Source organism: Gobio gobio, assembly GCF_949357685.1.
Source record: "Gobio gobio genome assembly, chromosome: 24".
Lineage (NCBI taxonomy): Eukaryota > Metazoa > Chordata > Actinopteri > Cypriniformes > Gobionidae > Gobio > Gobio gobio.
This window is the reverse complement of record NC_137120.1, coordinates 10084797-10101105: the sequence shown is the minus strand read 5'-3', so window position 1 is coordinate 10101105 and position 16309 is coordinate 10084797. Positions and strand designations below refer to the sequence as shown.

General features: G+C 38.7%; 1 protein-coding gene across 1 annotated transcript; it reads right to left on the bottom strand.

Moving 5' to 3' along the window:
• Positions 1 to 3283: 3283 nt before the first annotated feature.
• Positions 3284 to 10223, bottom strand: LOC307120120 (CD48 antigen-like). The gene is made up of 4 exons (XM_079806994.1): positions 10104 to 10223; positions 8649 to 8981; positions 4467 to 4763; positions 3284 to 4263 (listed from the first exon to the last, which is right to left on the bottom strand). Exons 1-4 carry the CDS (start codon positions 10150 to 10152, stop codon positions 4154 to 4156), a joined length of 789 nt encoding a protein of 262 aa, XP_079663120.1. The 5' UTR covers positions 10153 to 10223; the 3' UTR covers positions 3284 to 4153.
• Between the last annotated feature and the right edge of the window lie 6086 nt (positions 10224 to 16309).

The window sequence follows — 16309 nt, the reverse complement described above, 5'->3', positions numbered from 1 at the left end:
TAGTCTACTACATCTATACTTGTAGTGAAAGGAGTTCAAGTCCGAGGCCCGAACATATTACCCTCTCTGTAGCATTCCCGGCTGAACAGATGCAATTACTCTCAGGAACTGATGTTTGTAAAGGGTTTAATTTCCAGAAAAAGCACCGTAAGAGCTGAATAAAACAAACAAACAAACAAACACACATTAGACATCTGCGCAAATTGTATACAAATGTCCATAAACCTATACACTAATAAATACACAATTGCAATCTAGATGGCCTACACCATAAATAGTGTGACAATAAGCATATTTTTAATATACAGGCTAATGTAATAACTTTGCATTACTGTTCTGTAGTAAGCCTGAATAAATTATTTTAACATTGACAGTAGCAATCTTTAATGCACAATTGACAAACTTCTTTTAAAGTGCCTGAATGACCTATATGAATTTATGAATTGCTTTAGTTACAACAATCTCCCTTTAGAGTGCAATATTAACTAAATGAAACACATGAGCTAACAATGAATACATTTTGGCTGACAATTATCTCAATTTAGAGAAAAACATATATATATATAAAATGACCAAAAGGAGACTTGATTTACTGTAAACAATCATCCTGGAGTGCAAACCAAGAGAAACCATCCACTAACCGTTTCAGATAGAAAATATAAACACTTCAAAGTCTCTCAAAATTTACTACACAGAATCAAATTAAAACAGTACCTTGTGCCCTTCATCAGCCAGGAGCTAAGCGGTAAAAATAAACCTTTTAAACATATAAACGGTGAGTGCCCAAAATTAACCTTTCTTCTCTGGTAGCGCTAATCAGAATGACGATTCATGTAGAAAGTGCGCCAACATACACACAACGCGCCGCTGCACTTCCTTAACCACACTTCAAAATAAAGGTATGAGAGGTAAGAAAGCATCATTTGACAACCAAAACATGAAAATAAGTTATTTTATAACATATGGCTAAAGTTTAATATTAAAGTCCTTTCTAGTAAAAGCCTTCCTCAAGTATTCAATGCACCACTGCCCTCTATGGGAGGAGGTAAAGGTGACAGCCCACTTAAGTGATTGGGGGTTTAATGGTCATTTACACTCTCTCTCTCCTTTTCGGTTGTTTTGTATTATTCTTTTGGGTCTTTTATATATCTGCAACTGTCTGTTGCTGACAACTAACTAACATGAAATTTATTTATAATGCTTTTTAACAGGCGACCTGGTGTTATGCTTTAATAGCCTGTAACAGCTATTGTTGTGTACAATGGCTTTGGGTCAGGTTTATAGTTGATTAAAAAAGATTTCCCATGCAAACAAGTTTGTTTTTCGCCTACTTGTTGCATTCCATAGAACGTAGAAAGTGAAGTAGGCCTATACTCGCGACTTTAGCAGTAGTATTTCCAATTTGAGCTTGATCTTCAGAAATGCTTGGGAATATGTAGCTTGTGTGGACGCTACCGCACTACTTGATCAATAAAAAAGAGCTTCACTACTAAAAAGCTATTTGATTAAGAAAACAGCAACGCAACCACCACGCTATTGAAAAATGTAGTTAAAACTAGTAACCAACACTGATGATCTCATAGTACCAGACGTTACTGACGTTATAATCTTCTGAGTCAAACTGAAACCTGCTGCGGTTCATTTTCTTCAGATATGTGGTTTGGTCTGTTGGGTGGACAAACATGTTGAGAGTGGCTATTCAGAGCATTGTGTGTTTAGTTTTCTGTGTTCTTTCCTGCTATTATGAACAGCTTTTTAAAAAACTCTTTAACTGACAGTTAAAAAAACAAAACAAGGATGATAAAGTGTTTGACACAGAAAATTATAATATTTAAAAGAATAGGAACTGGACTGGTGTGCAGTCATGTTGGAACAGGAAGGGGCCATCCCCAAACTGTTCTCACAGAGTTGGGAGCATAAAATTGTCCAAAATGTCTTGGTATGCTGAAGCATTAAGAGTTCCTTTCACTGGAACTAAGGGGCCAAGCCCAACCCATGAAAAACAAAACCACACTATAATCCCCCCTCCACCAAACTTTACACTTGGCACAATGCAGTCAGACAAGTACCGTTCTCCTGACAACCGCCAAACCCAGACTCGTCCATCGGATTTCCAGACAGAGAAGCGTGAACCGTCATTTCAGAGAACACGTCTCCCCTGTCTAGAGTCCAGTGGCGGCGTGCTTTAAGGCCTGTACACACCAGAACGAATATCGCACGCGCTTATCGCCAGCGTTTTTCATGACGTTTTTTCGGCGCGTCTTGAGTGTTCACACCCAAGCGATTTTCACTGGCGATGCGCTGAGTGAACGTGAGTGCCACTAAGTCATGTTTTACTGTCACTTCAGCAGCTCCAGGCACGTGAACAAAAGCGCGGATCTCATTGGTCGGCCAGTTTTTAACTCGCCGCGTCAAAAGAAAAAAATTAACCTGAGGCGTTTTTTTTTAAATGACGCTTTTACGCCTGGCGTTTTACGCGTCGTGTTCACACAAAACATTGGCGCCCATTGTTTAGTCACGAGGCGTTAAAATTCGGCGATAAAAAAAATCGTCCCGGTGTGAACAGACCTTTACACCACTGCATCCCACGCTTTGCATTGCACTTGGTGATGTAAGGCTTGGATGCAGCTGCTCGGCCATGGAAACCCATTCCATGAAGCTCTCTACACACTGTTCTTGAGCTAATCTGAAGTCCTCAAGAAGTTTGGAGGTCTCTAGCTATTGACTCTACAGAAAGACTTCTGCACACTGTGACCCTCAGCATGTGCTGACCCCACTCTATGATTTTACGTGGCCTACCACGTCGTGGCTGAGTTGTTGTTGTTCCCAATTGCTTCCACTTTGTTATAATACCACTAACAGTTGACCGTGGAATATTTATTTTGGACTTATTGCACAGGTGGAAACCTATCACTGTTCAGCGACCCATTCTTTCACAAATTTTTGTAGAAGCATCTGCATGCCTAGTGCTTGATTTTATACACCTGTGGCCATGGAAGTGATTGGAACACCTGAATTCAACGATTTGGAGGGGTGTCCCAAAACTTTTGGCAATATAGTGTGTGTGTTGTTTTTTTGCTTGCTAGTCTGATTTACTGTCACTTATACTATGGGGCCATTGAATGCTTGAATCTGATTGGTTGACAAGCATTCTAAGGTGTGCAATTATTTTCAGGGAAACGCATGGCAAAATTACAGTTCCATATCACTCGCTTACAACAGCAAAAGAACCAAAACCCACAGAGAGACTGACCAAGCAAATCAATGTAGTAAACAATAGGATAAAAACAACATGTTTTTTGCCATAAAATGACGTTTTATTACGTACACAAAGCTCATACGTCTCTGCTCTCCCACTCAGACGCACACACATACAGTAAGCTACAGACACACACTTGCAAAGAAACGTGTTAGCGCTGCTCTGATGTTTTGGAATAATTGACGGCGGGCGTTGAAGTGTTGAAAAATAACCACTACCATTACCACCTCGGTTGTGCATTTTTTTTCTAATAATTCAACAGCCCATCGTAAATTATTCCTTACTTAAGTAACTCTACACGAGCAGGGCAAAACAGTTGATTTCAAAATGTGAAAAGAATCTTTAAAAGATGTGAAAACATTATTCAAATAAACTAAAGTGTGTTCAATTGAGATTTTATAAAAAGGCACCAGGAGGCAGCGCAGTGATAAGGTTATTTTGTTCATTATAATCATGGGGAGAAACAAAGCTTTTCGAAACTCTGAATCAATTGAACCAATTCTTGCAAAGTTATTTAGCCTACTGGTTCAAAACGCCTAGTGCTGGTCAGAACAGTGTAATGCAGCGAAAACTAAGCCCAAACATGTATAAAAACACCTGTTACAAACCAATTGCAAAAGTTTTATTGCAGATGGGATCTATTTAAATGCATCAAATAATCGAATACCATTAAATATGATACTCTTCCCAGTTTTCTATTAATATACACTTCTAAATCTTTCCAAAATAGTCTTGAGTAGATACAGGCATAAAACAGATGCAAAATCTTCCAAACTTCACAGTTATGTTGACAGAAATGTTGACTTTAAACCTCCAAAAACATGCTTAACTAGATCAATTCTATATCTCTTCTGTTTTCTCCGTTTAGCCTCTTTGTCGAGCTGACGTCATTAATCAGAAGAACATAGAAGTTGCAGCAGCCACGCCCATCAGTGCAGTGACGACCAATCGGAATGCAGCTTCAACAGAATCACAACCATGGGTATGGCCTTCTGAAGGTACAACTGAACAAGGATAAAACAGAATTGAAATTTGCAAGATGCTGACTTTATTTTCTATCATGAACTCAAAATATCTCCTTTTTTGCTCCACATAGCCAGCTTAGAAAGGCATGCGTAAATGATGACAGAAGCTCATTTATCTTGAACTACCAATCAACAGATTAATTCAGTGAATAAATCAACTAATATCAGCCGTGCTGCCATACCTGCACATGTGGGACAGAGTTGAGTGATGTCCAGATGTTGAGTCTGGTTGCTGATGGGATTGTTGACCACACAGCTGTAGGTGTTTTTATCCTGATATTCCACCTCCAGAGGTAGAGAGAGACGGAGGCTGAGATCAGCCGCACTGACACTGGACAATAAACTCTTTCCTTTGTACCAGGAGAGAACCATATGACCCACATCCACAGATGAGCACAACAATGAACATGATGATGATGATGATGAAAAACACTGCGTAGATTCAGGCCTTCTGCTGATGACAGGAACAGGCAGACGAGCTGAAATAAAGATAATTAAAAATATGTAGGTTATAGGCCTAACTGACAACAAGTAGCCTAATAAATTATTACATTTGTCAATTAATCTTTTACTGTTAATAACCGAAAACGGGCAAAGAGGCGGGACATAGGTGGAGCTGGGGTGACCTGATGACTAACAGACAGCAGACAAATGGCAATCCAACTGTCACTCAAGTGGCCACGCCCTTAATTATGCAGAACTTTAAAGGGTAACTAAACCCTAAAACAACTTTTTTTAGTTAATGATCTGCAAGACTGGGGCTTTATTAGTGCTGTTCATTGATTCGAGTAAATGTTTTGACATTTGGGTATAAAGTGTTTTAATTCTACAATATATGGTGTAAAAACCAAGCGGCAACATCCCCCAGTTTCTCTTGAAGCCAATACGGAAGTGACTTAAACTGCATTTCATCGACTGGCCGCTAGAGACAGGCTCCAGAAGGGAGCAGAATCTCATTGAGCCCCATTTTAAAATGCCCAACTTTACTGCAAAAAAAAAAAAACATGTTTACAGCCTTGTACAAATTGTGGTTTTGGTCTATATATCTAATTTTGCCCTTCATGACAACTGTGAGGGGGTGAATTGTTTTTATAACTCATTCGTTTACATTATATAAAGCCTTAAAGTTCTGCATAATTAAGGGAGTGGCCACTTTGAGTGACAGGTGGATAGCCGTTTGTCTGCTCTCTGTTAGTCATTACGTCACCTCAGCTCCATGACGTGCTGACAAGATGGCAACGGCCTCCTCAACCCAACTTTACGTTTCAAAACTGCTCTTCAGAATCTTACGCTTGAACATTTTGAGTTTACTCGCTTCATTCGCACGTGAAATTAACTTCACAAGAGATGCGAATTCGCCTCATGGGAGGGGCTTCTGCCAGCCGGCTCGTCTCGTCGCAAAATGGCTGACATGGATTGCTTTAAAATACGTCGAATAAGCTCAATTTGCCGGCTTTAACTAGCTTGTAGTCTCAATAGGGTGAATTCAGGGTGATAGGGACACTTTTTCCAAGTCATCTCATTGGCAAAAAGTGTCTCAATCACCCTGAAATCACCCTACGTATAGCTCAAATACCCCTTTTCCACCAAGGCAGTGCTAGAGCTAGTTCAGAGCCAGAGCTAGTCCCAGTTCATAGTTGGTTCAACTGAGGAGCCTTCTAAGCACCGTTTGCTTTTCCACATGCTGAGAGCCACAACAGAGCCATGTCTTACGTCACTGTATACGTCTCATCTTTCTCAGCAATGCTAGCGAGGCATGCCAAGTCTGCGGTTTTCCCAAGGAATTGGGCTACTTCATCACTGGGGTTGAAGCGACCCCAATTATGTGATATTTAGCCCCGGGAATGTGAATTTTAGTAGGCAGCCATGCCAAAAAAACACATATTTTACCCCCAAATGTTTTTTTACTGGGGAAGCCCCCCTGAAATGCGATTGGGCTTGTTTTGAGTAGCAATTGGGCGGGTTTTGTTGTGAAAACCTGGCAACCCTGGCCAGCGGGAAACACAAACACACACCAGGCTTATTCGAGATGCATCGGCGCTGCACAGATCCACATATGATATAAAAAAAACGCATGAGTGAATCATAAGCATAAGGAGTCATATGCTCTCGCTGGACTCGTTATCATATGCGATTGGTCTCTGCACAGCACCGCTGCGAACAAGCCTTCCATCAACAATGCAAACGTTGCGTTACTATTGATTCACATGGCTTTACGATCCTACATCAGCATCAAAACACAGCGAATCCAACGCATTCATGCAGTTCACCGTAATTTGTATAGACAGAGATTACAAACGAGCAGCAGCTGTTAGCTCCATTGGCTGCTATTTCAACAATGGCGGATCTCAAGTTTGTGTTGGTCTTGTTGACCCTGCCCCCAGCGCCTGACGTAATCGGTTCTTACTTCTAGCCCTGTTCTAGCCCAGCAATGTTTTGGTGCTACTTAAGAACCACTTTTCCTGGCTCGGAGCTGGGGCTTTGGGTGTGGAAACACAAAGAACCGATTTGAAACTAGGCTCTGGCTCCGATCTAGCTCTAGCACTGCTTTGGTGGAAAAGGGATAACATTGAGTAAGGAGCGTTTTTTACAACTTACTAGATTATCCGACCTTCTCACTCACTTTCTTCCAAGAAAAGATCCTTTTTATTCCTGTTTCTATAAAGTACGAAGATGTATCGTACAGCTCCGGGTATCCACATATGATATTGCCTTCATTGCTGTCACTACTGGAGCAAGCTCCTGATTGGTTAACGTGACACGAATATCCACCAAAGTTCAGATTTTTCAACTTCTGCGCGAATTGCGCCGCAGAATGTCTATTCGCGTCTTTGCATTGACTTAACATGTTAATCACTTGCGCGGGACGCTTCATTCGCGTCTGGTGTGAACGCATCATTAGTCTCTGATCAGTTCTGGGGTGCAGATTTGACTCCCTTCTGGAGCCTGTCCCTAGTGGCCAGTCAATGAATTGCAGTTTAAGTCACTTCCTTGTTGGATTCAAGAGAGACCGAGGGAGGTTGCCCCATGGTACAAACACATTTTACAAACCAATTGCAAATGCTTTATTGAAAGTATAATATATCAAATGCAACTAACATCTAATATTCAAGTGTCTGTATAATATGTGTTCTTTTAATATTTTTCAGGGTTTGTTTGGTATGTTTTATGGATGGCTCAGTTAAAAAGGCCAATAGACTATTAACTACTTTTATTCCTTTTAATTATACAAATTCCTCATTAAAACGTCTGTAAAATGTTAAAACTGATACCTTAATCTGTGCTCTAAAAACTGATGTATTGCATGACTTTGTGTCATGCAAGGTCATCGTAAAATCTAGAGAAATGTTCAAGGTGGTCAGCAAGGTACAGTTGAGACACATGAGTAATTGTGTTTTATTTTAATATGTTTATTGTTATTATGTTTATTAGGTTTATTTGATTTTGATCTGTTTATTATTGCTGTTTGCAATTGTTCAATGTATTTTTACTGTTACTAAACTTTTCAACTGCTACTGTTAAAATGATGAACTGAAATTAAATATAGTGTCGCTGTTTGCCATTACTGTACTATGTTTTACAAATGAACTACTTTTAACTAAACAATCAAATAAAATAATGAATGGAAATAAAACTGTTGAATTCTCATTTTTAAAGGTATTTTACGATTTTAATGAATTGGTTTGGCAGCATTATGCGTGGGTGTCTCAACTGTACTAGGGTACTGTCCAAAAAGCTTCTTGTGTTTGAGCTAATTGTGGCAAATATGACCTACTTACGGATGTTAATAATTATAAATATTTTAGTAGACAAGAAAAAGAAATGTCAAATGAAATAAAATCACTTCTTTTCAGCCCTCAGTTTTGATGTGGTAACGGAAAAAGCAAAAAGTGTACCAACTATACTCGGTCTACCCCTTACACTTAATGGTTGGAATTTCGAAACGTTTCGAAACAGTTATGGCGTAACAAAGCCACATTTACTGAAATCAAACTTTGGCAGTAACTAAAGAGATTCGGGTAAAATATGAACAAACCCATTAGTTGGGTTAAATGTTTTAATTACATTTTTAACCTAACTCTTGGGTTTGTCCATATTTTACCCACGTTTGGTTGAAAATCCAACAATTTTAGAGTGAATAAGCTCATTTATAATAAAAAGAAAGGCTGATTAAATAAAATAGCTTGAAAAGATATATTTTATTGTAGGCCTATATAACATGCTGTTGTGGTAAGATCGCGATTTGTACGGAGGGGTAGTTTCCAAGTATTTGTAAGTTTAGGAGTGACAGAGTCCCATCTAATGCCACTGCAAGCTGATTTAGTAAATAGACGGAACAAGCAAACCTGTAATTGTTAACTCACCATAGACAGTAACAGAGAATTTGCTTGTGTTGTTTTTCTTGTTCGTGATGGTCATTTCATAGCGTCCGGAGTCTGTGGTGCGGGTGTTTGTGATGGTCAGAGATCCAGTTTGACTGTCCAGCTTCAGTCTGTTTCTGAATCTCCCATCAGGAATATTATCAAATGTGGAGAAGATTCCAGCCTTTTTATTGATTTGAGCTATACGATTCCCTGGATGTTGAAATGTCCATGATAGCAGGTCATTTTCCTGTAGCTGAGTAACATTACTCGGTAGAGTGACAGTATCTCCCTCCGACACTAACACCGTTTTCACTGCATCTGAATGAACAAACACTGCCAAACAGAGGGAGTTCATCATCAGCACATTTAAGTAAGAATAACTATACGATCACAAACTTTCAATCTGGCTTTTGTTTTATGAAATACTGATGGCCATTATGTGAACTGGAGCCAGGAACTATTCTGCTTGATTTACTTAAAAAATAAGATTTGTTTGCATAATTTTATCATGTAGATCAAACAAGACTAGTCTTTGTACAAACTACTTATTTTTGTCTGGCTGTTGAAAGAAAAGTTGCATATAAAGTAAACTTAATTTTAACATTTCCCTAGTCATGTTTTTGTGTCTAGTTGAAATTTCCTTTGCAATACTTTTTACTCAAACAATATAACTAAATTAAAAACCACATTTTTTTAAAGTGTATGCTTTACTTAGAAACATCTTAGTAAATAATACAATTGATATTGTGTAGACACCATCATAGTAGTAACGCGACACTTGAACACAGACACCTCAATACTTGGTACACAATACATAATGACTGTAACATTCGATGGGTCGTTTTTGAATGTGTCGTTTTGAGTAAAAAAATAACTCCATATGTCACAAAATGGCAAGTTACTAAACCTAGCAACAAAAGCAATGATACAACAGTGTAAATACAGCTGTAATAATTCACCGTATGAATTATTCTTGCCCTATTGCATGATGGGAACACCAGTATTAAAAAAGTTGAGTAGGTTTTACTTAATTTTATGACGTTGATATTTACGCTTTAATTTCTACATGCTTGAGTTGAGTACCAAAATAGAATTTACATTGTTTTTTTTGAAAATCTTGCCTGAACTAACTTTTTCATGTAAAAAATTATAACAATTACACCACAGAATAATTTTTATCAGTGTTATTGCTCCTGCTCTGGCTTTGTTTCACATGTTTAAATCAGATTTAGGCTCTTCCCAGTTTGAAATTCTGAAGGAAAATAAACTTTATTTATATTGCAGATACTTTGTACCGTTGGATGGAAACTGCTGAGGGATGTTTAGAACATTATGACCAATTTCATCATTTAATATGCCAATAAGATACTAGAAAGCACTCAATGCGGGATCAAACACAGACTATACAGATTTATAATTCTGGTAATTGAAACTATAGAAATGCTTAGAACTTACCATCCAGATGCCAAAGGCACAAAGTGCAAAAAACAAGTGAGCAAAACATTTTCTTCAGTCAAGTCCAGTGTAGAGAGTCTACTGAAGTGAAAACTGCTTCTGTGTCAGTATGTGTCTGTTGGGGGTTGTACTTCAGTTCCTTTATTTTATTACCTCATGTACCTCAGCATGTCATCACATTAAGGATACTGTATTGATTTTTGGCCTCACCCACTCTTGTTTGTACCGGAATAATTTTGTAATAATCAGAGATGAATATACGGCTTATTTGTTTCCAAACAAAAATAAGACGAAGACAAACGGTGAAAATTCAGCGCTGCTGCACTTTTAACCCAAAGTTGGCAAAACTCAGAACATTTGAGGCAATCAGTTACATCAAAATTTGTAGGTTCAGAAATGTAAGGTTCAAATATGCAGAACTTGCATATTTTAATTTTGTACTCTTAACTTGAAATATTTAAGTAGCTAACTTAAATATTTTTAGTAGTTGAAACTTGGCTAGCTTTAACTAGCTAATTTAATAAATTATATCATTCTAATTGGTAACACAATACTTTGATAGCATTAGCAGAGCAAAGCACTCGCTGAATGAGTACAGCAATATAAAAAATTTAACATATATCTGTTCTCAAACCAAGCTCATGCTCCACTCGAAAATCCAATATAACAGAAACTCTTATAAACTAACATAGCAAAACATTAAACACTAAATATTCCATGGCAAAATGGAAATAGAAATCCCAGGCCAGTTTCTGTTAGATATAAGCTTGTCTAAATTAAAGGAAACAAGTTCATAAAACTCAAAACAATGAAAAAGTTCAGATTACTTAAAATGTGTAACTTTTTGTGAACTCAAAAGAAAAATTAATTTCTAAATACTCAAAAGTTAATTTGATTGAACTAATTTGTTTAATTTGAGTTGGCTCTACTCAAACCAATTAATTATTTTGAGTGTTAGGGTTTACAGTGTGATCTTATGTTGAAATCTTCATAGTCATCTTGAGTGTCAGTGAAAGACATGATCTCTGAAAGAAAATCAGATTATTTCTAAACAAAAACAGTATGGAAGGACAATACAGAAGCCATATAAGTTCCACTGAGATGTAGGGTGACCACCATCAAACAAACCAAATGTGGGACGATTACTAAGTTTGTGTGGGACAATGTGGGACATGTTACCAACACTAAAACATAAGCTGAAACTGTTGTATAATCTTAAATTCAACATCACTGAGCCCAAAGGCAGCAGGCATCATGCAGATAACTACTTTTGAAACAGTTCTGACCAAGGGCAACTAAAATCCAACTAAATAAATAATGAAACAAATAAAACAACATTAAATTAGTTAATCTTATATATTAATATATATATATATATATATATATATATATATATATATATATATATATATATATATATATATATATATATATATATATATATATATATATATATATATATATATATATATATACACTCTAAAAAAAAAAGGTTCTATATTGCACCAAAAATGGTTCTTGGCTCGTAATCATAGGGGAACCTTTTTTAGTGCTATATGGCACCAATTTTGGTGCTTCAGTGGTTCTTCAGCGGTTCTTCAGAGGTTCTTCACCGGTTCTTTGACTAAGGTGCTATATAGCACCTCTGAAGAACCGCTGAAGAACCACTGAAGCACCAAAATTGGTGCTATATAGCACTAAAAAAGGTTCCCCTATGATTACGAGCCTTTGTTTTAGAGTGTATATATATATATAAAATTGGGGGGGAATTGTAGTTTATATATATATATATATATATATATATATAGGCCTACGCAAAGCGGGACAGGTGGTCACCCTAATATATAGGCCTATATATATATATATTATATATATATATATATATATATATATATATATATATATATATATATATATATATATATATATATATATATATATATATATATATATATATATATATATATATTAATTTATATATATATATATATATATTAATTTATATACAGAACTATCCATTCGTTTTCTGACAGGGAACACATGGAACGAATCACCGCTCCACATTTTGATTGACAGCCGTCACAACCTACTAGTGACCGTGTTTACTCCTTTCTTTTCAACCATTGGATATGGTTTAAAAACGGCTTTTGTATTTGTGTAAGGCGGGATGTTGACGAAGCGCTGTTAAATATAGGTGAAAAACGATGCCGCAAAAATAATAAATAAAAGGCTTTCTTAAAAAGGCAAAAGAACGCATGCATGTTTTTTCAATATGATCCTTAAAAATCAACAGACTGGTGAAAATGCGGGACATTTTCTCAATATGCGACATGCGGGACAAGGGGTGAAAATGCTGTGCGGTACAACGCAAAGCGGGACAGGTGGTCACCCTACTGAGATGTGAAGCACACGAGTGAATCAGTTAAACTCAAGAAGATACACCATCTGAAGTTGGCCATATTAGGCAATGTAAGAATATTTCTAAACTGATGCTTTCCAAACTGAGTTTTTCAAAGAGAAATGTTGTAAGATTCCGGCTAACCACTGTGTTGCATGATTTGTAACATATTTCTTTAGCATTTTTAAGACTGCTTTTTGCTTCCTCATTTTCAGTATAAGTTTTTAACTATCGTTAAGCTGAACACCAATGAACAATTTGATGATGATGACGAAGAGCATTGTGAAGAGTTACTGCTGATGACAGGAACAGGCAGAAATAGAGATTATATGTGGGCCAGTAATTCAATATTTGGATCTTTGTGATTATTTTATTTAATTAATGAATTAAGTTGCATGACAAATAAATGGGAAAATAAGAGCTTCATTAAGTGGGGTATTGAATCATAAATCAGTATGCTCCACACCAGGGCCGTGCAGAGAGTTCTTCATGGGCAGGGGCTCAAATGTAAAAAAGGGGCAAAAAAAGGGGCAAAAAAAAAAAATTATATATATATATATATATATATATATATATATATATATATATATATATATATATATATATATATATATATATATATATGCTTATATATGCTCATCAAGCCTGCATTTATTTAATCAAAAATACAGAAAAAACAGTAGCCTAATATTGTGAAATATTATTACATTATATACTTTTTATATACTTTTTAACTTTTTATTAATCAAAGAATCTTGAAAAGAGTATCACAGTTTCCATCATTGACATTAAATCCTCATATTAGAATGATTTCTGAATGATCATGTGACACTGAAGAGTGGAGTAATGATGCTGAAAATCCAGCTGTGATCACAGGAATAAATTATATTTTAAATTATTTTAAAATAGAAAACCATTATTTTAATAATATTTCACAATATTGCTGTTTTTTAATCAATGCAGGCTTGATGAACATAAGAGAGTTCTTTCATAATGCTGCATAATATTCAAAAAGGGTAATATAGCTAATAAAGTCCTTTCACGTAACCATTTCTCCAGCCTACACTTCACATAACAGGCCTGTAGGAGCCGGTGGCACTTGGGTTTTGTTAACTTTGATAGTTTCATGAAATAGTAAACGGTGTATCAATTTACATAAATACAAGTGATAAATAATAATAATAATTGGTTTACTTTTTTCCCGTGAGGCCACACGCTCTCTGAAAGGACCATATTTGGCTCGAGAGCCGTTTCCGAACAGTGGAAAATCAGCTGTCAATCAAAACACACGCAACCCATAGCAACGCATTATAGCAACGCCTCAACAGAAATTGTCCGACTTTTGAGCCGTTCGTTATTATTGTATACATTGTCATGTTATAATAATCACATTTATTTAGTTTTATTGACCACGATATTATCCTTGATATTTGTCTGAGGGGGGCACTTTTGATTCATTTTGAAAAAGGGCAGGTTCTCGAGCACCCAAAGCCCCCCCCCCTCTGCACGTGCCTGCTCCACACTGAATATGAGAATCCTTTATTTGTAATAACAATAGAAAATGCAAATCCATCTTGTATGAAGAATTAACAAAAGCCATAAAAAAATATTTTATAACTTAAATCTTAAAACCAACAGGCCGCCAAAAACACGCAGAACAAAGGAACACTGACCCTTTTCTTTGACAACTCCCCAAAATAGATCATCATATAACTGCTCCACACAGCTCCGGGTGTTAATAAAGACCTTCTGAAGCAAAGCGATGTGTTTGTGTGAGAAAAATATCCATCTTTAAAAACATCCATATCCATATCCACAAATGGCAGATCAACGTGCTACAACATTTCTCTCCGATACGGTAGAGTCAAATTAGATGGAATATGGAGGATTTTAATTGTGACAAGGACTGTGTCCGAAACCTGGAAAATGCTGCCTTCGGAGGACACATTTCAAGGTAGGAAGGCATTGAGGCAAGTCCGAATCTAATGTTAGCTTCACTTCCTGTCTCCTGAGAGACCTTCATCTGATTGTTTTATGAAGGCAGCATACATGTATCCTTCACTGCCTTTGCTATCCCACAATCCTGTGCTTTCCATTCTGTGACAGTTGAGCTAGAAAAAAAAGATAGCGTTGTGTTTGCTGGTCCGTTTGTGTGTAAATGTACGTTTTCCACTTCTGATGTCATTTCTAGCGGGAAATGACTAATGTAGTAATTAAATATTTTAGTTCTCACAAAAGCTCTCTCTATATTGCTGTAGATCATTAAACGGTTACACTGCCTAAGAAGTCTGTGCGAAATCAGTTTCATGAGGTGCCTTCGTGCACAAACGCTGCCTTAAAAGTCATCGTCTGATAAGGCAGCGAGGCAACAAGTCACTGCCTAGGTTCTCTTACGAGAGGTTCTCTCGTATTGCGTAAGTTCCTTACGCTACGGGAAAGTATTCTTTCTTCGAGATTTCTGAAAAACCCAAAATTATCCTTAATTTTGTAACATTGTCAACGCAGTGCGGCAGCCTGGCAGACCATAGCAGGCTATTCCAGCGTGCTATTGGCTGCTCTGCTGGCAACTGCAGCAGCCTATCGGTGAGCCCGCGTGACGTGGCGACCAATGAGGGCGCTTCGCGCCCACCTGGCTTCATTTGCCTACAGGTGGGGCGTGGCCACGTGTATATAAGCGGGGCTCACGGGCTGCATATTCGATTTTCTTTTCTTCAGCGAAGCCCTTCGCATCGCTGGATCTGGAACCCGCCGCCGTTGAACGTGCAGACGAGCAAGCAGAGGACAGCGCCTGAAGAAGCCGGCAGCATCGCGCCACCTTCAGCCATCCGTGCCTGCTCTGCTATCCGGCAGCATTATATCCTTTCATTGCACGTGTTCTCGCCGTTGCGTCACACGTTTCATAAAAGAGCACGAGCGTTTTTATCAAAACGCCTCGTTCCACCTGCGGCTCGTGCCACGTGCAGCTCAGCACCAGAGACCGCCATGTGTCTGCGCTCTCTGTCTGGGCCGTGACCACGCCGCCGCCGCACTCCTCGCGGGCGATTGCCCCGAGTGCGAGGAACTCTCTATGTCGACCCTGCGGGCTCGACTCGAGCAGTTTTATGATGACATCACTCCGCTGTTCCCCCCCTCCGTTCAAGCCGCGCCACCGCGCCGCTTATAAGGGATGGTTGAAATGAACGGTCTCGGAGCGAGCCTCCTCCCCCTCTGTTCAAGCCGCGCCACCGCGCCGCTTGCGAGGGATGGTAGAAATGAACGGTCTCGGAGCGAGCCTCCTCCCCCTCTGTTCAAGCCGCGCCACCGCGCCGCTTGCGAGGGATGGTAGAAATGAACGGTCTCGGAGCGAGCCTCCTCCCCCTCTGTTCAAGCCGCGCCACCGCGCCGCTTGCAAGGGATGGTAGAAATGAACGGTCTCGGAGCGAGCCTCCTCCCCCCTCTGTTCATGCCGCGCTAATGCGCCGCTTACATACAAGGGATGGCAGAAACGGACGGTCCTGCAGCTCTCTTTACGTTACAAGAGAGCTGTTCCACCCTCGCGCACATTTCTCAGTCCCCTCATGAGTTCAGGCGACTGGAATTGTTCATATTGCTGTACACGAGCCTGTTAAGACACGCACGCCAGCGAACAAACGCCGTCATGAGACATGACGCTGACATATGCTCTCCAACGAACCCGCACTCCCCCCTGTTGGACCGCGCAGATTGCGCCGTTCGCAAGGAATGAGAGTGCGCACGGTCACGAGCATGTTCAGCGCGCGTGTGCGCGCCGCACATTTAACAGAGGGTGTTTTCGTCCCGCTGTGGCCGG

Excerpts from the sequence above, each read along its gene's own strand:
- LOC307120120 (XM_079806994.1), bottom strand. The coding sequence starts at position 10,152 with ATGTTTTGCTCACTTGTTTTTTGCACTTTGTGCCTTTGGCATCTGGAT. Across the intron at positions 8,982-10,103 it reads GTGCCTTTGGCATCTGGATG|TGTTTGTTCATTCAGATGCA; the intron begins GTAAGTTCTAAG and ends TCTGTTTGGCAG. Across the intron at positions 4,264-4,466 it reads ACTCTGTCCCACATGTGCAG|TTGTACCTTCAGAAGGCCAT; the intron begins GTATGGCAGCAC and ends ATCCTTGTTCAG.